The following is a 22,791-nucleotide window of genomic DNA, read 5'->3' as shown; positions in this document are numbered from 1 at the left end:
TCTGATTCTTAAATCATTTTTGGTTTTGGGGTCACACCTGGTGGTACTCAGGGGTTCCTCCTGGCTCTGCACTTAAGAATCACTCTTGGCGGGCTCTGGGGACCATATAGGATGCAGGGGATCGAACCTGGATCAGCCATATATATGCAAGGTAAATGCCCTCCGCTGACACACTGTGATTGCCAAGTTATCATAATTCACTTGTTTCAAGCATTCACCAACCCCATCACCAGTGTGACCTTCTCCTCCACCAATCCCAGTCTGTCCCAATCCTGCGTGGGACACACACATGGGAGAGGCTCTCCGAGCCGTGTGGCCTGAATCTAGTGTGTGTGTGTGGGGGGGCTCTCATCCTACTCTGAGGATCAGTCATGTACATGAGCTTCATGCCAGGACACGGAGCCCACGAAGTCCCGTGGGACGTAGAGCAGAGCACTTAGAGCGGACAGACAGAAGCCATCTACCCCCAGGCAAGACTGCTGACAAATGGCTTTTCCTTCCAGTTTTCAGATACATCCAAATGGGTCTGCTTTTTAGGGGCCAGAGTAATAGCACAGCGGTAGGGCATTTGCCTGGCATGTGGTTGGATCCTAGGACGAACCTCGGACAGACCTCGGATGGACCTGGGTTCAATCCCCGGCGTCCCACATGGTCCCCCAAAGCCAGGGGTATATTTTTTTTTGGCCATACCCGATGATGCTCAGGGGTTACTTCTGGCTTTGCGCTCAGAAATCATTCCTGGCTTGGGGGACCATATGGGACACCGGGGATTGAACTCAGGTATATCCTGGATCAATTGCATGCAAGGCAAATGCCCTACCGCTACACTATCACACAGGTGGAGCGATTTCTGAGCACATAGCCAGGAGAAACTCTTTTCATTGTTTGTTTGTTTTTGGGTCACACCCGTTTAATGCTCAGGGGTTATTCCTGGCTATACGCTCAGAAGTCGCTCCTGGCTTGGGGGATCATATGGGACGCCAGGGGATCAAACCGCAGTCCGTCCTATGCTAGCGCTTGCAAGGCAGACACCTTACCTATAGCGCCACCTTCCCGGCCCCCAGGAGAAACTCTTGAGTTTCACCGTGTGTGGCCTGAAAAACAACAACAAAAACCCCAAACAAACCTACCAAATGGGCTTACTTTAAAAGAGAGGAGAGAAAGAAAAGGGAGAGAAAGGGGAAGAGAGAGAAAGACTGATTCAGCCCTAATCTAATCACGGGAGAGCTGGGTGCTGAATTTCCTCCTTTAATTACACTGAGATTTTTTCAAATTTTGTTTTTTGTTTTTTGTTTTGTTTTGTTTTGTTTTTGGGTCACACCTGGCAGCACTCAGGAGTTTCTCCTGGTTCTATGCTCAGAAATTGCTCCTGGCAGGCTGGAGGGACCATATGGGATGCCGGGATTTGAACCACCATCCTTGTGCTATCTCTCCGGCCCTATCAAATTTTTTTTTGGTGGGGGGGGGGGGGCTGCATCCAGTGGCGCTCAGGGGTTACTCTTGGCTCTGTGCTCAGAAATAGCTCCTGGCAGGCTCAGGGGACCATATGGGTTGCCAGGATTCGAACCACCGTCCTTCCTGGGTCGACTGTGTGCAAGGCAAACGTCCTGCCACTGTGCTATCTCTCCAGCCCATCAAATTTATTTGTTTGTTTGTTTGTTTGTTTCACACTGAGATTAAAGCAGGTTTCCCCACAATAAAGCAGGTGGACTCCGGGCGTGGGGAACAGTGCCACTGCCGCCTGCTGGGCAATAGTGGCACTACTGGCCAGGGTTTCTCCAGGGCCCTGGCTGGTGGGAGGGGTCTGGCCTCCAGCCCAGCCTTAGGTCCTAGCACTGGCTCAGCTGGCCCCGCGCAGAGGCACCTGCTCCACCAGGACGACCATCTGCATTTCTCTTTGTGAAGCCCTGGCAGGCCCTCTGGGGTGCCTGCAGCAACAGAGGCAGGAAGGCAGATGGCCCAGGGGCCCTGCCATATGGCCAGGGTGTAGCTCAGGCAGTTTTCCCATTCCTTTGGGAATTGTCCCCCCTCCCCAAACTAATGGTGACTGTTATTTACATAGTTGCCCCTCCCCACGTACGCCAAGCCTTCCCCAAACACTCATCAGTCTCTGGGAGGAAGGACCATGGCAAACCTACTCACTCCACAGATGGTGGTGTGAGACCGGTGGGGGTGAGGGGTGGGAGGGGGCAGCCCACTACAGCAAGTACCAGTGCTCTCAAGTGGCATCTAGCGAACCCCCAAATCAAAGCCAAGAACCCCACAGATTCTGCATTTCTGTTACCTTTCAATCATAAAGAAATAGAGGGCCGGAGAGATGGCACAGCTGGGAGGGTGTTTGTCTTGCACACAGCTGGGCTGACCCGGGTTCGATCCCTGGTATCCCACAGGGTCCCCTGAGCACAGTCAGGAGTGATTCCTGAGCACAGAGCCAGGTGTCACCTGGAGCATTGCCAGATGTGACCCCCCCACAAATTAAAACAACAAAGTAATTTCCTCAGTATTCCTGTTACTCCTTTCTTGGACCAGGCCTGGCGCGGTGCTCAGGCCTCTGCCACCAGCTTCTTTTGGTTTGGCACCTGCTCCTGGCAGTGCTTGGGGGGTCACATAGTGCCCAGGACCCAAATCAGCCCCCCCACAGCCCATGCAAAGCCTGCACTCCAGCCCTTTGGAGCCATTTTCCAAGTCCCCATATTATTCTCTTCAATATAAAGTGTTGTACAAGTTAGGGTGCACGATAATTCTCATGCAGAATGGAGAGAAATTAGCTACTTTTTCCTTCACCAAATACAAAGAGAATTTTTTAAAAGGAATTCATGGCAGGACTGAGAGAAGGACTATGGCAAGGCCACAGAGAGAAGAGACTGCACCCCTGAACCCCTTTTCTCAAGACTGTTCTTTCCTCCAGCCAAGGGTCTCTCCCTGGAAATATTCCATATGTTCACAAAACATGTTGCTCTGTCCAAAAGTGTCTTTAAACATTTCATAATCAGCAGGAGTTCTTTTTATTTTGAAGGAGGGGGGAAGGACTTCCAAGTAGTGCTCAGGAGGTCTGGGATCCCTTCCATGGGTGATCCTCAGCCAACCAGGCTGTTGGTTCAGCAAAAAGGCTGCAAGAGGAGATGCTGCTTGGGTGCTGCAGAGCCAGGTTCCCAGGCCCCCCCAGCAGGGCCAGAGTTGGGGTGCTGGGGAGCCTCTTGGGCTACACCCGCAGGTGGGGGGCAAGAGAGGCACATGGTGCTAGGAATCAAACCTAGGTCAGATACTTCTGTGGACTCTGCTCCTCTTCCTCCCACCAGTCCCTTGTCCCCGGAGCCACTGCCTTTAGTGGCTTCCCTTACCTGTCCACCGAGGTCAGCACAGTGATGCCCTCTTTCTGCAAGTGGACCAGCTTGCACGGCCGGATGGCAGGAACAGCCCCTGTGCGGGCAGCCAAGGGGGTTGGGCGGTAGATGTCCCAGACCACCAGCTTCCCTTCCAGGGTGGCCGAGAGGACGTGGGTGGCGTCCAGGTCGAACACCGACTGGCTGAGTTTGCCTACCAGCTTGTTGAATGTCTGCATTTCAAAAGATGCGGATGGGGCCAGAGAGAAAGCACAGCAGTAGGGCATTTGTTTTGCACACGGTCCACTTGTATGAACCCAAGCTTAATCTCTGGCATCCAATATGGTCCCCCGAGCCTGCCAGGAGTGACTTTTGAGCACAGAGTCAGGAGTAAGCCCTGAGTGCTGCTGGGCATAGTCCAAAATACCAAAAAACAAAAACAAACAAACAAAAATCAAAACCCCAAACCAAAGAACAGCCCAGAGCGGGGATTGAACCCACCTTCACCCTCTATCACAGAGGTTTTGCACTCACTTTTTCAGTTAGAAGTGGGGCACTGTGAAGAAGCTGGTCATTTTTCTGGAAAGGGCAGAGAAAAGAATTAGTGTCTTAGGGGCCTGAGTGATATCACAGCAAGGAAGGGCGTTCGTTTTGCAAGTTTTGCAAGTGGCAGGCTTGGGCTAGATCCCCAGCATCTCACAGGGTCCCCCGAGCCTGCCAGGAGTAATTTTTAAGCACAGAGCCAGGAGTAACCCTGAGCACCATTGGGTGCCCGCCCCTCACACACAGACACACACACACACACACACACACACACACACACACACACACACAATTTTTCCCCCTTGGTCAGTGAAAGTGTTTTGGAGATAAGGATTGAGTGGGATGCAAATCCCGGCTTCTGGGGGACCACGAGGGCACAAAGCTGACATAGGGTCCAAGCCTATGTAAAGAGGTTACAGTACTGGGGAGCAGCTCAAGATGCCCACAGAGAAAAGTAGTGATTGAAACGCCTGGAAGGAGGGTGGAAGTTAACTGGGCTGGTCTGCAGCCGAGGTAGTCTTCTGTGCCAGAACTATTTTCACTAAAAACCAGCCAGGGTGGGCCCGGAGAGATAGCACAGCGGCATTTGCCTTGCAAGCAGCCAATCCAGGACCTAAGGTGGTTGGTTCGAATCCCGGTGTCCCATATGATCCCCAGTGCCTGCCAGGAGCTATTTCTGAGCAGATAGCCAGGAGTAACCCCTGAGCAATGCCGGGTGTGGCCCAAAAACCAAAACAAACAAAAACAAAAAAAAAACCAGCCAGGGTGTTTTGTTCCACAACTTTTCAAGATTAAATTCACATTGCATAAAATTTACCCTGAACCATTTTGTGTGTTTGGGGAGTGGAAGCCGTATCGGACAGTGCTGGGGTCAATCCCAACACAGTGCTGTGTGTGGGGGGGGGTCTGAGGAGCCTTGTGATTTCTTGCAGGTTTGGACTCAGGCCTCCCACGTGCAAAACCTGTGTTTGGCCTTGAGCTCTCACATGGAACCAACCAGGTGAGAAATAAATAACCACCCTTTTTTCTGGTGCTAAACAAGACATGGGTCCTACATATACACCCCGGTGTCCCCATCCAGCCCTTCCTGAACAGGCCCACAACAAACAGGGCACACCACAGCCTTCCATCGGTTCCCAGCACCTCTAATTCCGGTTGATTTCTCAGCCCCAAACAGCCCAGAAGGCTCCCTCCTCTACAGCCACCCTCAGACATGAACCTCACCCCCAGCCCCTGATGGCTCCACATAAAGTGCTCGGTTCCTGTGCAGGTATTTATTCTAGATGCTTCAACTCAATGAAATCGGTGACATGTTTTCTCTCAGTCTGGTTCTGCCACCTGGCACCTTGCTTTTATGGTTTGGAGCATGGTAGCTGGTATTAGCATTTCATTCCTTCTTTCTTTTCTTTTCTTTCTTTCTTTTTTTTTTTTTTTTTTGGGTGGGCATTTGGGCCACACCCAGCAGCACTCAGGGGTTACTGCTGGCTCTGCATGCTCAGAATTGCTCCCAGAAGGCTGGGGAGAATCAGATGGGACACCAGGGATCAAACCCGGGTCTGTCCCAGGTAAGCCACATGCAAGGCATATATCCTATCACTGTGCTACAGCTACAGCCACCTTCTTTGGATTTTTTTTTTTTTTTTTTTTTTTTTTGGTTTTTGGGCCACACCCAGTAACGCTCAGGGGTTACTCCTGGCTATGTGCTCAGAAGTTGCTCCTGGCTTGGGGGACCATATGGGACACCGGGGGATCGAACCGCGGTCCGTCCAAGGTTAGCGCAGGCAAGGCAGGCACCTTACCTTTAGCGCCACCGCCCGGCCCCCCTTCTTTGGATTTTTAAGTTGTTTTGTTTTTTGGTGGGACAATACCAGTGACACTTAGTGCTCAAGGGTCATTCCTGCAGTGCATGAGGTTCGAACCCTGGCCTCCTGCCTGCAAGGGATGTGTTTAGGCCTGTTTGGTGTCTCCAGCCCCAGTTTGATTCCTTTCAGTGGCTGGGCGACTAGATTGCTCACCAGTTGATGACTTAGGGGTTCACTTCAACCTTCATAGCCCCAGTAAGGCTGGTAATTTGGGGGGCATCTGCCCTTGAAATGGGCATCTGCCCATTCCAGTTCTTCCTGGTACAGGACTAGGAATTTGTGACGTCTGTTATCAGTCACTTCACTTACATAACAATCCTCACTTCATCTCTGGGGTTCTAGACAATTGTTTTTGCTTGTTTTGTTTTGTTTGTTTGGGTCACACCTGGCAGCCCTCAGGAGTTACTCCTGGCTCTGCGCACAGAAATTGCTCCTGGCAGGCTTGGGGGACCATATGGGATGCTGGGATTCGAACCATTGTCTGTCCTGAATTGGCTGTGTTCAAGGCAAACACCCTACCATTGTGCTATCTCTCCGACCCCTTCAGTCAAAAATTTTTTTTGGCTTTTGGGTCACACCTGGTAGTGCTCAGGAGTTACTCCTGGCTCTGTGCTCAGAAATCACTCCTGGCAGGCTCTGGTAACCCTATGGGATGTCAGTGATAGAATACTGGGTCGACAGTGTCGAAGGCAAATGCCCTCCCCACTGGCCCCCATATACTAGATTTCAAAATACATACCCAAGAGTAATATACTGCTTGTGTTTTACTGTTGCTCACCAACTCCATATTATTTCTTGGATTAAAAGTAATATAGTTCTAAAAAAAAGAAAAGTAATGTAGTTCTGAAATACAGAAAGTACAAAATTATGCCCTCATAGTAAACTTTTAGTTTCTCTCTGGTTAAACTAAACCCGACCCTGATGGGATCACACTGACATGAGTCCAGGCCAGATCACACCGTGTGCACATGGGGATGGGGAAGGTTCTGGGTTCTCCAAGGAACATCTGAATGCCCCAAATCAAAAAATAAGAAGAAAGCTGAGAAGGGAAAAGACATGGCGCTGGCAACTAATTGGAATATAATTTACTTAGTTTTTTTTGGGTCCAGACCTGGCTATGCTCACACTCCTGGCAGACTCAGGAGACCCTTTGTAGCGAGAGGGATTGAACCCAGGTCAGCTGTTTTAAATTACACTTAAAAAAAATAAAATTTGGGTGGGGGGGTCACATCCAGCAGCACTCAGGGGTTACTCCTGGTCTGTGCTCAGAAATCACTCCTGGCAGGCTCAGGGGACCAAAGGGGATACTGGGAATCGAATCCGGGTCTGTCTCGGGTCAGCAAGGCAAATGCCCTATTGCTGTGCTGTCGCTCCAGCCCCCTTAAAATTGTTTTTTTTTTTTTAATTCATTCATTTGAGACTGGAGCTGTAGTAGGGAGGGCACTTGCCTTGCATGTGGCTGACCCAGGTCCAACCCCCGGCTTCTCAGAGTCCCCCAGTACCACCAGCAGTGATCTCTGCATGCAGAGCCAGGAGTCGCCCCTGAACAACACTGTCATGGCCCCCAAGTCAAACCAAAACAAAACAAATGTTTACTTCTTCTCTGATAAAGAGGGTTGCAAAAATAAACCAGCCTGTGCTGGAGAACAGAGAGAACCTTCTGAGCCCGTCAGCAAGCGGCCTGAAGGCTATATGACAAGCTGGGCCTGTGCCGGGGCAGCTAATGCAAAGCCTGCAACCAAGCAAACACCTCAATCCCTCTCTTGTGGCTCACCCCAGGGTCCCCACATGCCCAACTCGACAGGGCCGGCACAGAAAAAAGTGCTCAAGGAACTAGTCATTGTTGGGCCGAGGAGGTGACATATTGGGCAAAGTATGCGCTCTGCTTGGTGCTGGGCGAACCCGAAAACCAAAACATAAAGTTGATGTTCATGGTGTTGGGGGAGCCACAGCTGGAAGTACTGTGCTGGTTCCCAGGCAAGGCAGAGCCTTAACTCTGGACATGTCAGGCCCAGAAGGGTGAGGATACGGGAGCTGGCCTGGCCCAGGGCGGCGGCTGCACAGACCCGGTTCGGGGCCCACGGGCTCACCTGGACCCCACAGTCGGCAGGAAGGATGAGGAAGCAGGCCGGCGTCTCCATCGCTAACGTCCACCTCCAGATGCAGACTTTCTGCAAGGAGAGCCAGCGTCTGTCTGTCTGTCTGTCTGTCTGTCCCTCCTCTCTCTCTCTCTCTCTCTCTCTCTCTCTCTCTCTCTCTCTCTCTCTCTCTCTCTCTCTCTCTCTCCTCTCTCCTCTCCCTTCCTCTCTCTCTCCTCCTCTCCTCTCCTCTCCTCTCTCCTCTCCTCTCTTCCTCTCTCCTCTCTCCTTTCCTCCTCGCCTTCTCTCCCTCCTCTCCCTCCTTTCCCTCTCTCCTTCTCTCTCTCTCTCTCTCTCTCATTTTTGGGCCACACCTGGTGGTGCTCAGAGGTCACTCCTGGCAGGCTTGGGAAACCTTATGAGATGCCAGGGATCAAACTCAGATCAGCCATGTGAAAGGCAAATACCCTCCCCCACTGTGCTATTGCTCTGATCCCCTCCTCTCTTTTTTTTTTTTTTTTTGCGTTTGGGTCAGTGCTCAGGGGTTCCTCCAGGCTCTGCACTCAGGAATCACTCCTGTCAAACACAGGGGGACCATAAGGGATGCTAGGGATTGAACTTGGTTCCACCACATGCAAGACCAATGCCTTCCTCACTGTGCTCTCTCTCTGGCCTGGTTCCTCATTCTTGGTAGCAACTCCAGAAGTTGGGGGTGAGCTCACAACAGGGGATCTGGAGCCTGGACATACCCAAATCCTTCCCCAGCTGCTGGTGGGGACATACTTGACAGGCTGGCCAGTGGTCAAAATGCCCCAGTCCCGCTGCCCGCCCTGGCCCAGACCCCTACCTGGGCCTCATCGTCGGAGATGGTCGCCAGGAACTTGGCGTCGTGGGACAGGGCAATGGCCCGGATGCCATTTCCCTGGGGACAGCTGTCAAAGATGCTGTGCACAGGAATGCTGGAGACAAAGTGGCAGGCTCAGCCACGTCCACAGGTGGGACACACACAGGACCCCACACCCCTCAGGGGGTCCCGAAACCCCGAGAGAGACCACAGGTGTCTGTATCCCTGCTGCCAGGCTGCCTGGGCCCCTACCCGCTGAAGGAGTCCCAGATGATGATGAGGCAGTCGGGGCCCTTGTCGGCTGTGGCGACCCACCGCCTGTCCTCACTCACACAGAAGCAGGAGATGATGTTGGGGTGACCCTGGGAGCGGGAAGAGGAGCTGCAGACACCTCACACGTATCTAAGCTCCCTTCTTCGCTCCTATGGCTGAGCCATATTCCCTTCCTACAGTCACCTCCTGTGTCCCCACTCTCCTGTTTCACCCCCAGCATCCCCTCCCCCAAGTCCATGTTCCACCTCACCTGTGGGCTGAGCTGGTCTGGGTGAGCCAGGAGCAGGGGACCCTGCTCTCAGCCCACCAAGCTTCCCTGGTCCCACGGCTCCTGGAACCCCACTGCAGTGGCCTCCCCACTGCTCCCACACCTACAACCAACTCCCCCAAACCAGAGGAATCTTCTGGAACACCCCTGGGGTTGGCAGCGAGCCCCACCACAGAAGACAGCATCTTTCCTGGCCCCTCACTGTACACCATGAGCCGTCTGTCTGGCCAGTCCCTTACACACACACACACACACACACACACACACACACACACACAAAATATATCTGGAAAGATAGCACAGGGGTAGGGCATTTGCCTTGCATGCGGCTGACCTGGGAAGGACCTGGTTCGATTCCCAGCATCCCATATGGTCCCTCCGCCTTCCAAGGGTGATTTCTGAGCCCAGAGCCAGGAGAAAACCCTGAGCACTGCTGGGTGTGACCCAACAACAAATTAATCAATAAATAATAAAAATAAAGTTAAAAAATATATGCCCCTGTTTGGCCCCTCCTTGCCCTAGTCTCCCACAGCACTGGGGAGGGGGGAACCCTGTGATATTGGGGCTGGTGTGGGACCTACATAGAGAAATCCAGAAAATGGAAGCAACACGTGTCCAGTGAGGAGCCAGACCAGACCACAGGCCCTGTCAATCTGTCCAGACTCTGGGCTTGGGTCTCTGTGTCACTCACACTTGTTCCCAGGGCAGGAGGCCCAGGTTAAGTGGTGTTACATCTTGGCCATCCTGGGGACAAGGCAACTCGATCCATCGGGCACTTTGCAAATAGGTTCCCTGGTCAATGGACTTTCCGTTCTGTCACCATGCAGACGCTGTTAATGAATCGATTCCGACTCAGATCAGGGGGAGGGAAGCCTGGACCATGTGTGCTGAAAACGGGCCAGTTTGGGGTTGCAGGGTAGAGCCTGCCCAGTACCTGTAGGTGGTATTGACTGTTCTTGGCGACATTGTAGATGATAGCTGTATGGCCACTGGCGTAGAGAAGCACCTTCTCGGCTTCGTCCCGAAGGTAGTAGACGGGAAGCGAACTGTTCCAGCCATAGGTCCAGTCCATGGTCTGAAAAGACACGGGCCAGGCCAGCAAGGCTGCTCGGGATGCTGAGTGGGCGCAGTGCCAAAGCCAGGACACCCCCATGCCTCAGAGAAGCCTCTAAAACAGCAAGTGAAGAGAGTCAACAGGCAGGGCCCTTGCCTTCTATGTAGATTCGATTGGGGTTCGATTCCCAGCAATCCCTGAGCACTGGCTGGAGAAATTCCTGAGTGCAGAGCTAGGAGTAATAACCCTTGAGCATTGCCAGGTGTGGCCCAAAATAACAATAAAATAAAAGTGCGGGGTTAAGTGGCAGAAGGGTCAAATCAAAACAACGATGAGCTACCATCTCACGCCACAGACTGGCACACATCACAAAGAACAAGAAAAGTCAGTGCTGGCGGGGATGTGGAGAGAAAGGAACTCTCATTCACTGCTGGTGGGAATGCCGTCTAGTCCAGCCTTTATGGAAACCAAGATGGAGATTCCGCAAAAAAAAAAAAAAATTGGGAATTGAGCTCTCCTATGATCCAGCTATACCACTCCTAAGGTTTACCCTGGGAACACAAAACACAATACAAAAATGCTCCTTGCACACCGATGGCCATTTCAGCTCTATTTGCAATAGCCAGAATCTGAAAACAATCCAGATGCCCTACAACAGATGAGTGGCTAAAGAAACTGGGGTACATAATGGAATATTATGCAGCCACCAGGAGAGATGAAGTCATGAAATTTTTCTATACATGGATGGACATAGAATCTATAATGCTGAGTGAAGTAAGTCAGAGAGAGACACACACACAGAGAATAGTCTCACTCGTCTATGTTTTTTGTTTTTTGTTATTTTTTTTTTGAGTCACACCCGGCAGCGCTCAGGGGTTCCTCCTCACTCTACGCTCAGAAATCACTCCTGGCAGGCTTGGGGGACCATATGGGATGCTGGGATTCAAACCACTGACCTTCTGTATGCAAGGTAAATGCCTTCCCTCCATGCTATCTCTTCGGCCCTCTTTTTTTTTTTTTTTTTTTTTTGTCACACCCAACAATGCTCAGGAGTTATTCCTTGCTTTCCACTCAAGAATTACTCCTGGCAGGCTCGGGAGACCATATGGGATGCCAGGATTCAAACCACCGTCCTTCTGCATGCAAGACAGATGCCTTACCTCCATGCAATCTCTCTGACCCCTCATCTATGGGTTTTAAGAAAAATAAAAGACATTATTGTAACAATGCCCAGAGAAAATAGAGATGAGGGCTGGAAGGACTGACTTATCATATGAAGCTCACCACAAAGAGTGGTGAGTGCAGTTAGAGAAATAACTACACCGACAACAATCATGACAGTAATAGTGAGTGAGAGAAGTAGAATGCCTGTCTCAAAGACAGACAGGAGAGGAAAAGGAGGGGGCATTGGTGGTAGGAATGTTGCACTAGTGAAGGGGGGTGTTCTTTTGGTTCATAACTGAAACCCAAGTACAAACATGTTTCTAATCATGGTGCTTAAATAAATATATTATTTAATAAAAATAAATAGTGGCAGGAGGGTCTTCCCGGGTTGTGTCCACTAACCCTACCCATGCCTGGGGTCACCCTTGAGCACGGAGCCAGATGTGGCCAAACCCCTGCATCCCCCCAAGCTCTCCTTCGGGGCAGGATGTATTTCCCCCAGATTTTTCCTCTCCCCTACTCCCTGCGGGGAGGGGGATGCCCAAGCCCTTACCAGGGGGTATGTGGGGACAAAGCTGTCCTTCTTCAAGAGCGAGTCCTTGTGGGAGCTGAGCACCAGAGATTTCCTCGGGGGAGCCCAGGGCTCCAAGAATCTCCCCCTGGGCTCGGGGGCTGCAACTGCTTCAGTGTTCTCCAGGGAAGGAACAGCAGAGCTGGAGGTAGAATAGGGCATGGAGGAGGAAGAGGAAGACGAGGAGGAAGAGGCAGAGGCCGAGGCTGAGGCCTTCTTCTCCTGGTCCAGCGAGCTCGAGCTGGGTCCCTGTGCTGAGCGCACTTCTCCAGGTACGCCTGTACCGGTTTCCAAGGCCTCTGACTCCCCTGCTCTCTGTAGTCTTGGAGGTTCGACTGCCTGCGTGTGGCTTTTCTAGGAGAGAAATAAAACAAGGTGGGGTCCAGCTATTTTCTCTATTGCCGCCTCTTTACCCCTTTAACCCCTGACTAGCCAATTGTGTTTTGTTTTTGTTTTTGTTTTTTTTGCCACACACAGAAATCGCTCCTGGCAGGCTCGGGGACCATATGGGAGGCCAAGAATAGAACCCCGGTCCGTCGGGGTCAGCTGTGTTGCAAGGCAAACGCCCTACCGCTGAGCTATCCTTCCAACCCCTTTTATCTATTTGTTTGGAGCCACAATTTGGCAGCACTCAGGGGTTTCTTCTGACTCCGACACAGAAATGGCTCCTGGTAGGCTCAGGGGACCATATGGGATGCTGGGGCTCAAACCCAGGTTTATTCCAGGTCGAAAGCAAATGCTAACCACTGTGCTATCACTCAGGCCCCTAATCAGCCAGTCTTTATTTTTTGGGGGGGCACACCCGTTTGATGCTCAGGGGTTACTCCCGGCTAAGCGCTCAGAAATCGCCCCTGGCTTTCGGGGGACCATATGGGACGCTGGGGGATCGAACCTTGGTCCCTCCTTGGCCAGCGCTTGCAAGGCAGACACCTTAACCTTTAGCGCCACCTCAACCGGCCCCTAATCAGCCAGTTTTAGGGACCAACTTCAGGCTCCTTAGGAGGGGCATATTTATTTTGTATTTATTTATCCATGTGAGGTCAGACCCAATTAATGGTGCTCAGAGGGGGCATAGCTCTGTTCCAGGGATTGCTTCTGGCAGTGCTCGGGGATCATATACTGTGCTAGGAGAAGGAGATATATAATATTTGCCTTGCGTGTAACCAACTTGGGTTCAATTGGTGGCATCCCATATGGTTTGTGCTCTCTTGGGACCCTGCATTAAGTAAATTAAGTGGTTGGTTTTGCTTGTTTGTATTTTGCGGGTACACTTGGCCTTGCTTAGGGGTCAGTGCTGATGGTGTTCAGTGGGGGACGTGGGGTGCAGGGATTGAACTCCGGGTTCCCACGTATGAAGCCTGCACTCTAGCTCTCTGAGCCAGCTCCAGACCTTGCATCTTCTGGGCCTTGCTTTCCACTAAAGTCTTGTCACTTCCCAGGGAGGACCTGGGACAAGCGCTGCCACTGGGCATCTTCAAGTCACACCATGCTCAGTGCGTGCAGGACACACAGTCTACTCCAGCATGATCCTTTATGTTCGGGTATGGTCAGCCGTCCTACATGCCCCCATGCCCCTGAAGAAGCCTATCTGTGCCTCCAAAGCCTGGCCCCAAAACCTAAAAGCACTCAGCATGGCCACTACTCACCATGGGCGTGTCGGGCTTGGACTCAGCCCTGAGTGTCTCCCCAAGGCCGAAAACAGGCTTCACCGCCCGGATCATCACTTCCAGAGGCTCCTTGTCTTCTTGTATATCCGATGTGTCATCTCCTTCCTCCCCTTCCTCCTCCTCCTCCTTCTGCCCTTCCTCCCCAACCCCCTCCTCCCCTGCCTGCCCTCTATCCCCCTCTTCCTGGGCCTCTCTCCCAACTAAACCCTCATCTTCGTTGTCGCTGATGTTGGGCTGCCCAGGTCTCCCCTCCTCACTGCTGGAGCCATCGTCTTCCTCCTCTTCTTGCATTTCAGGGTTTCCCTCTGCTCCCGGGTCTTTGGGCTGGACTTCCTCCTCCTCAGACAACGACGACCTCGAAGACATCGTCTGGCCTGGCTCTGGGGGACTGGAGCAGAGCAGTGAGCAGCCTTGTCCCGGGGCTAGCACAGCTCAGAGGCAGGGGAGAAGGACCCAGCTCCTGGGAGGGCTCAGCCCAGACCCAAGCCTGGAACGGGAGAGCCTCAAGCTCGTTGCAAGGGTCAGCATCCCACAGGCAGCCAAAGCGGACAGCGGGCAGCAGCTGTCGATTCTGAGAGGTTTGGGGGGAAAGATGGGCTTGTCACCCCACCGCCAAAGATGGATTCCAGGCTACCCCTCGCTCAGGGGCTTGGAGCTCATGTCCTTCAAAATCATTCACCGTGAGGCACAAACTCCCAGATTCTGGGGGTGCTGGGTGAGGGGTGTCTCAGGCATGCCCAAGGGCCACAGCTGACGGTTATTTCTGTTTATTTTTTTGGTTTGTTTTGGCTGTTGGGCCACACCTGGAGATGCTCAGTGGTCACTCCTGGCTCTGCTCTCAGAAATGCCTGGCAGCTCGGGGGATCATATGGGATGCTGGGGATCGAACCTGGGTACGTTCCAGGTTGGCAGCATGCAAAGCAAATGCTCTACTGCCCCAATCTTTTACATTTTTTTAAATGTTTGGGTCACACCTGGTGGCATTCAGGCTTATTCCGGGCTCTGCACTCAGGAACCACTCAGTGGACCCTATGGGGTGCCGGGGATGGAACCCAGGTCAGCTGTGTGCCATGCCAATGCCCTCCTTGTTGTGCTCCCTCTTTGGTTTTGGGGCCACACTTAGTGGCCCCAAATCAGAAATCGCGCTGGCAAGGCCCCGGGAGTGCAGGGCTGTGAGGGCCGAGCTGGGGACAGGGGCTGGGCTGGAGCCTCCGCAGGGCCCCCCGGCAGCACCCGGACTCACAGAGCGCGCCCACCCGCCGCCTGGACTCTTCGGGCCCTTTCCTTGTCCTTCCCGGTCTCTTCCTAGCAACGGTTGCTACGGACGCTCCCGTCTCCGTGGCAACACCGCCACGACAGGCCGTAAAGGAGGCTGCGCGTGGTCACGTGGCACGGCGGCTCGGGCGGGCCGGCGCGCCCCCTGCCGGCCCCCGGTGGAGGCGCAGCTCCCTGGGCCTCATTCTTGCCTGCCAAGCCCAAGCTGGGCCTCCCTTCCCCGCAGCAGAGCGGGTGTCCTGGGCTCCCCTGCCACACACACACACACACACACACACACACACACACACACACACACAGAGGCACAGACACACACACACACACAGACACACACACACACACAGCCACCCACCTACAACTCAGACAGCAGGTGTCCTGGGCTCCCCTGCCACACACACACACACACACACACACACACACACACACACACACACACACACACACACTCACACACACCCAGCCACCCACCTACAACCCAGACTCTGCTGCTACCACTCTGAATAAGTGTGGGAGATTAGAAGACCACCCCAGTAGACTCCTGTCGTGTGTGTAAATAGTTTAGGGTGAGTAACATAGTAATCCAAAGCTAATTTTATTTTGTTTTATTTTTTGGTCTTTGAGCCACACCCGCCATTACTCAGAGGCCCAAGGAGAGAATAAACCAAACAATCCCTAGCCTGGTTCTGCGAAGAGCACAGCTTCAAGGGTGCTATCTATGCTGTCTTCTAAGAATTCCTACTAGCAAAGCTAAAGAGAAGGGGGAAGCTGTGACTACACAATGAAATACACAATAGAGAATACACAGGTTAGAGAGATACGCTTAAAAACTATACAAAGAAGGGACCAGAGAGATAGCACGGAGGTGGGCGTTTGCCTTGCATGCAGAAGGACGGTGGTTCTAATCCTGGCATCCCATAGGGTCCCCCGAGCCTGCTGGGGGCGATTTCTGAATTTAGAGCCAGGAGTAACCCCTGAGCGCTGTCGGGTGTGACCCAAAAAGTGGATTCTGCAACACGTCATTTCCACAACCAACAGTCTCTGCCTCATGGTATGCTGTGAGTTTATTATTTTGGTTAACTGATAAGGTCATAGTTTGTTTCCTACCCACATTTTGGGGAATAATCTGTGGTGTTTCTAAGGGAAAGTTTATACTCTTATCATGCCTGTATGTCTGAATTTTTATATTTGTGAGAATCCTGCTTCTGACAAGGCATAGTGGGACCCAAAGTTTTTTGGCAGGGTTCCCATTTTTAGAAACAAGTATATTCTTTCCTCGAATTAGGAGATTACCAGCAAACCATTCATTATCCATTTTTACCCAAATAGATGAATCAATTATTTTTTGTACCTGAACATCTTTAAAGTATTTTTCTGATGCTGGAGAAATAGCACGAAGGTTAGAGTGTTATCTTTGCATGCAGAAGGACGGTGGTTCAAATCCCGGCATCCCATATGGTTCCTGAGCCTGCCAGGAGCGACTTCTGAGCATAGAGCCAGAAGTAACCCTTGTGAGCTCCCGAGTATAAACCAAAAGAAAAATAAAGCATTTTTCTGCAGCCATATAAGGTTCTCCTTGTGGTAAATAAATGTAAGAAATTTAGTGAAAATAATGTTAAAGGGGCTGGAGAGACAGCATGGAGGTAGTGTGTTTGCCTTTCCTGCAGAAGGTCATTGGTTCAAATCCCGGCATCCCATATGGTCCCGCATGCGTGCCAGGGGCTATTTCTGAGCAGATAGCCAGGAGTAACCCCTGAGCATCGCTGGGTGTGGCCCAAAAACCAAAAAAAAAAAAAAAAAAAAGAGAAAATAATGTTAAGGAAAAAATGTCTGTGGGTGGCATGCCTCTTTTTCTACACTTCAATTACTGAGTTTTTAGAGTTCTGTGTGCTCTTTCAACTACAGCTTGTTCTTGTGGATTATATGGGATACCAGTGATATGATTGATTTGCCATTCCTTATAAAATGATTGAAAATCTTTCCTGGAACCCAGGTCCATCCTGGTTGGCTGTGTGCAAGGCAGATGCCTTACCGCTGTGCTCTCTCTCCAGCCCCACCATCCTTCCTTTTTTTTTATTTTGTTTATCTTTTGGGTTTTGGGCTACACCCAGTGGCCCTCAGGCCAGGGAATGCCAGGGATTCAGAACCCCAGTTCGTCCGGGGTCAGCCGTGTGCAAGACACTACCCCTGTGCTACCACTCTGGCTCGCTGAGAGGCTGTTGGCACGCCAGAGGCCCCCTTGGCGGAGGGCAGCAAAGGGGAATCATTGCTTCTGGGGGCCTCTGCTGCGATGATCCGATCAACCAATCCCCCGCTAGGCCTTGCTGGGACAGCCTGGATCCAGTTAAACACTCCATCTGGTTGGCCCAGGGCCCTTGGAGCCAACCACTGAAGCGACCAGGTTGCTCGCCCCGACCTCAGACACAGTCCCCAGCCCAGCTCTTGCCCCTCTTGTCCTGGCTTCCTCGTGCCCCCGTTTCCCTCCCCACTGCCTGCTGGAGGGTTTGTGCTTCTAACTTCTAACTGAAATATTGAGGGCACGGTGGTCTGACCCAGTAGGACTCAGCCAGGAAGAGGATCCCACAGGCAATCCGCACTCGTGCCGAAGGGCAGGGGAATCCCAAAGCGGCTTGGGAGCCTGAGAAGTGCTGCTGCTGCTGCTGCTGCTGCTGCTGCTGCTGGCAAAGGTTCGGTGCGATGTGAGAATCTGTTGGTTGACTGTGTGCCAGAATGTTCTAGAATATTTTTTTAGTATTATTTTATTATTCTTTTTTTGGGGGGGGTTACACCCGGCGGTACTCAGGGGTTACTTCTGGCTCTGTGAACAGAAATCACCCCTGGCCGGCTCAGGGGACCATATGGGATGCCAGGAATCAAACCCAAGTCAGTCACATGTAACGCAAAGGCCCTGTCCACTGTCCTAACTCTCTGTAGCCCTGCGATTTTGGTTGAGGCCCACAAGTGAGGGTTTCGGGGGCTCACACACACATGCTCGCAAGAGGAGGCAACTTCTGAGGACAGACAGACAGATACACTCACCCCCACCCCCCGCTGGTTGTATTACACACACCTGCCATCTTATTACTCAGTACCAGGGCTCAGTCGCCAGATGGAAGGACCCCGTCTTCTGCCTGTGGTGACCCCAGGTTCAAACCCGTTTGATCGCAAGGCAGGAGCTCAGAACAGCTCTGGGCCTCGGATTCATGCCCAGGTGGGGGCCTTTCTGTAGCCTCAGGCCCTGATGTGGCACCTCTGGTCCTCTGCCCCAGAGCAAGGCCCATCCCGCTCCGCCTGGTGCAGGAAGCCCACCAGAAGTCGTCCTCTCACGCTCTCCCTGTGGGGTGGCCAGAGCACCCCCTCTTGCCGGAACAGAGCTCCCAGGTCGCTTGGCGTGGCCCCCCCGCTCTGTCCCAGGCTGCGCTGGGTCTCTGCCTCCCGGTTCGGGGTGTTCCAGCGCCTCCCCACTGCTCAGGCTTGAGGGCCTCAAAATAGCGGCTGCTTCCGAGACAGGAATAAACATCTGGGGATGGCCGCCTCACCTTCCCTCGGGGGCAGGGGGCAACTTTGCCCCACAGCTGTCAGTCACCCACAGCAAGTGTCACCGCAGCTGGGGCTGGGCTGGTCAGGCTGACCGATCCAACACTGGCTGAGGCCTGATTCTGGCACCTTCTCACAGCGCCCAAGGTCCTGCCGTGGAAGCTGGGGAAACTGAGGCCCAGAGAGCAGAGCAGGGGCTTGAGAACAGGGACAGTCAGGAAGGGCAGTTTTGGGGGCTGTGAGTGGCGGGATTGAGGAGCGGGACTCGTACCCGTGGCCTTGGACTTTGCACCTGGGTGACTCGGGTTGTAGTTTCGTTACCTGTAAGATGGGCACCACAGGCTGAGAGAGAAATAGAACAGCGGTGGGACACTTTGCCTCCCTTGCCGCTGGTTTGATTCTGGCATCGTCTTATCATCCTCTGAGCCCTGCCAGGAGGGATCTCCGAGCACAGAGCCAGGAGTAAGCCCTGAGCACTATCAGCGTGGCCCTTCACAACAGATACATAGGGGCCTGAGTGATTTCACAGTGGGGAAGGCGCTTGTCTTACCCACAGAGCTAACTCAGGTTCTATCCTCAGCATCCCAGAGGGTCCCCTGAGCCTGCCGGGAGTAATTTCTGAGCAGAGCCAGGAGTAACGCCTGAGTGCTGCTGGATTTGGCCCAGAGACCAAAACAAAGAGAAAAAGAAGAGGCCGAGCAATAGTACAGCGGTCGGACATTTGTCTTACACAAGACTAACCCAGGATGGACATGGGTTTGATCCCCAGCACCCCATATGGTCCCTCCAAGTCTGCCAGGAGCGATTTCTGAGCGCAAAGTGAGGAATAAGCCCTGAGCGCTGCTGGGTTGACCCCTCAAAAAAATACAAAACCTAACAAAAAAAACAAATACCTTTCCATTTAGAAAAAAGAGAGAAAAAGAAAGGATAAGAGAGCCATCTTTGGGTGGGTTATAGTTTATTTTCTTTGTGCCCCTGAGGTCTTGTTTCCACATTTCAGCTGAAACATTGGAGGGGCGAAACCACTTACTCAAAACCTCCCCAGATTAGAGCCTGGTTCTGACTCAGGCCTATGGTAGGAGTCAGAGCTCTTTGCGCCTCCCTAAGAACCCCCTGGAGTTCTCAGTGCTAGCTCTGAGACCCAATGGGGAAGCCTTCCACTCCTTCCAGCCCTGTATCAATGTCACCTCCCCAGAAAACCTTCCTCTTTCTAGGCGTGTGGGGGGACATGCAGGGCACCTCTCATTCCTCGTCCCCCGATATAATGGAGCATGTGGGGACACTGTTGTCCCCTGATTAGGAAGCCACCATGGGGGGACATTGCTGTCCCCCAGATAAAGTTCTCTTTAGAAATATTTGTGCCTCTGGTTCGGCAAGCCCTTTGGGGGACACTTTCTGTCCCCCGATATAATGCAGCATGTGGGGACACTGTTGTCCCCTGATTAGGAAGCCACCATGGGGGGACATTGCTGTCCCCCAGATAAAGTTCTCTTTAGAAATATTTGTGCCTCTGGTTCGGCAAGTCCTTTGGGGGGCACTTTTTGTCCCCCGATTAATGTGCAGCAGATGGGGACTCTGATTTCTATTCAGCCTAGAAACAGGTTAAGCCGTGGGAGCTGCAGACCAGTCTCCCTGGGGCAAGTGGAGCTCACACCCCAATCTTCCGATGTCCCCTGGGTGTTCCGGGAAATGGCGCCTCGCCTCTCATTTTCGGACCTTCCCGGGCCAGCATCTGACGCCTGCAACCCAGGGAGTGAGCCGCCTTGTTGCTAGGGACGCACGTCCACAGAGTGCAGAGTCCTCCGCAGAGCCATCCTTGACCACTGAATGTCAGATGCCTCTGAGGGGCTGGTGGTCAGCCGCGGGGTCAGGAGCCAGCCAAAGTCTTGGCTCCTGAAAAGCTGCCTGCATTTGTAGAGGGAAGCAGCCAGTGGTCAGAGTGGCTCCAGCGGCAGCAGCCGGCCAACTTCAGGACAGCCAGTCTTCCTGGCTGAGATGACACTGTCCTCAGCTGGGTTTTCTTTGATTTTTCTTTCCCCAGGTACCCTAGTGGGACATGAGCTGGGTTTTCTGTGGCCACAAGGGCCCGAGCTGCCAGCAGAAGCCTCTCCCAGCTGAGTTTGAGGACCTTGCCCTTTATCCTGGCAGGACGTGGAGGGCTCCGGACATTGGGAAATTTCCCCTTCAGTTAACGCCGGGCGTGGAAGACAACGCCGTCCGGAACCCTCGCTGGGTGGTCCACAAAGTATTGGGGCAATTTTTAACGAAATGTCCGTGTGGCCTCCCGGTGTTGAGGGGGCACTTGGTGGCTGCAATCAAGCAGCCAGTGAGGCCCGGCGATGTTGTGTGGATCTCATTCTGTGCTCCTCCAAGGAGCTATGGTGATTTTTCTTTGACCAAAGGGAGATGGAAGGGAGGAAGGAGAACAAGAGGAAGGTGGGGGTGGGAGAGGGGGGGAGCAGGAGGGCAGGAAGGACAGGGTGGGATTAGATGAGGGACCCTGAATGGGGGAGGATCCATTCAGGTGGCAGAGCTTGGTGAATGCAGCCCAGCACTGTCCCATGCACCGTTTCGGGGCCAGCGGCATGTCGAGGGCTGGGGCCACCATCCCAGGGTGGGTGTCTCCCAGAGGCATGCCGACCTCGGAGGCTGGGTGGTAGGTGCAGGGTTCTCCCTCTGGCTCTGCCTTGACACCAGGTGTTGTTGGCATCTGTGTGCAAGAGGTAGGGTGTGGTGTACTTGTGGGGTGCCCTCAGGGAAGCCATCCTTACCCTCCTGGTCCCTCCAGGGTGCCGGGCTTACCTAGGCTTCCTCACGCACTTGTCGGACAGGCAGAGTCCAGAAGGGCTGTTTCTCCTGCAGGCGCACTGTCTTCCTCTCCTCCTCCTCCTCCTCTTCTTCCTCCTCCTCCTCCTTTTTGTCCTCCTCTTCCTCTTCCTCCTCCTCCTCCTCCTCCATCTCCATTCCTACCACTTCTTTCGCTGTGGGGAGCACCAGGGTCTCAGACACTCATGGAAGTGGCAGGACCTGGGGCAGGGGCTTTGGCACCGCCTCTCTGGGGAGCCCCGTCTCCTGACTCTCCAAGGCGACTTCCACCCCTAGGTAGGCCCCTCCACTCACAGCCATCCCAGGGTGGGTGGCTCCCAGAGGCATGCCGAACTCGGAGGCTGGGTGGTAGGTGCAGGGTTCTCCCTCTGGCTCTGCCTTGACACCAGGTGTTGTTGGCATCTGTGTGCAAGAGGTAGGGTGTGGTGTGCTTGTGGGGTGCCCTCAGGGAAGCCATCCCTCCCCTCCTGGTCCCTCCAGGGTGCCAGGCTTACCGAGGCCTCCTCACGCACTAGTCGGACGGGCAGAGTCCAGGAGGGCTGTTTCTCCTGCAGGCGCACTGTCTGTGCTGCCACCTCTGTCTTCCTCTCCTCTTCCTCCTCCTCCTCCTCCTCCTCCACGCCTGCCACTTCTCTCGCTGTGGAGAGCACCAGGGTCTCAGACACCCATGGAAGTGGCGGGGCCTGGGGCAGGGGCTTAGGCACCGCCTCTCTGGGGAGTCCCGTCTCCTGACTCTCCAAGGCGGCTGCTCACCCCTGGGCCCCTCCACTCACACTCCTCTGAGGTCGGCGGCACCTTGGCCAGCTGGGCCCGCAGCGCCTCCTCCTCCACGGCCAGCGCATGGACTCTATTTTCCAGTTCTTTTTCCTCTCCAGCCCAGTGCTGGTAGGCCGCCCGGTGTTGCCTGAAGGCCTCCACATACTTCAGAATAAGGCCACAGCAGTGTTGCCACTGCTGACGCAGGGATGCATCATGGGCCTGTGGGAATGATGCTGGGGGTGAGGCCAGGTAGCAGGAGAGGCCAGACCAGTCGAGAGATGAGGGGCACAAAGTAGGAGCAAGTAGGGAGAGTGTAAGAGTGCCCTCCCCCTGGGGCCGGAGAGATAGCGTGGCAGTAAGGCGTTTGCCTTGCACGCAGAAGGTCGGTGGTTCGAATCCCGGCATCTCATAGGGTCACCTGAGCCTGCCAGGAGCAATTTCTGAGCCTAGAGCCAGGAGGGACCCCTGAGAGCTGCCGGGTGTGACCAAAAATAAAGTGCCCGTCCCTCCTCTTTCCTGACTCTTTCCTGGCAGCCTCCAACTTCCCAGGAACCTCGCTAGGCTCTGCAGAGAGTGGCCGAGTCTGTGCTGCCTAGCCAAGGGTGGCTTTGGCCTGCCCCAGGGGCCTTCCTTGAGCCTCTGAGCCCCCTTGACAAACAGGAAGACCAGGCTAGAGGAGCAAAGACTCTGACCCCAAGCTAGGTCCAGGGAGCCTTGGCATCGATAGCCAGGAGGACCATCGACTGGTTG

General features: G+C 53.5%; 2 protein-coding genes across 2 annotated transcripts in view; one reads left to right on the top strand and one right to left on the bottom strand.

Annotated features, from left to right (window-relative positions):
• CFAP251 (cilia and flagella associated protein 251) overlaps positions 1-13,772 on the bottom strand; it is a 29,987-nt gene extending 16,215 nt beyond the window's left edge. The window contains exons 1-9 of the mRNA XM_049768197.1: positions 13,627-13,772; positions 11,963-12,334; positions 10,126-10,266; positions 8,903-9,012; positions 8,654-8,765; positions 7,819-7,899; positions 6,468-6,545; positions 3,858-3,902; positions 3,342-3,556 (exon numbers count right to left, since the gene is read on the bottom strand). Coding sequence (XP_049624154.1) covers positions 3,342-3,556; positions 3,858-3,902; positions 6,468-6,545; positions 7,819-7,899; positions 8,654-8,765; positions 8,903-9,012; positions 10,126-10,266; positions 11,963-12,334; positions 13,627-13,701 — 1,229 coding nt within the window. The 5' untranslated portion in view covers positions 13,702-13,772. The remainder of the gene's footprint in view (positions 1-3,341; positions 3,557-3,857; positions 3,903-6,467; positions 6,546-7,818; positions 7,900-8,653; positions 8,766-8,902; positions 9,013-10,125; positions 10,267-11,962; positions 12,335-13,626) is intronic.
• CLIP1 (CAP-Gly domain containing linker protein 1) overlaps positions 1-22,791 on the top strand; it is a 315,265-nt gene that overhangs the window by 249,463 nt on the left and 43,011 nt on the right. The gene's annotated exons all lie outside the window — the stretch shown is intronic.

The sequence above is a fragment of the Suncus etruscus genome, chromosome 2, assembly GCF_024139225.1.
Source record: "Suncus etruscus isolate mSunEtr1 chromosome 2, mSunEtr1.pri.cur, whole genome shotgun sequence".
Lineage (NCBI taxonomy): Eukaryota > Metazoa > Chordata > Mammalia > Eulipotyphla > Soricidae > Suncus > Suncus etruscus.
The sequence above is the reverse complement of the archived record's forward strand: the minus strand, read 5'-3'. Positions and strand labels throughout refer to the sequence as shown.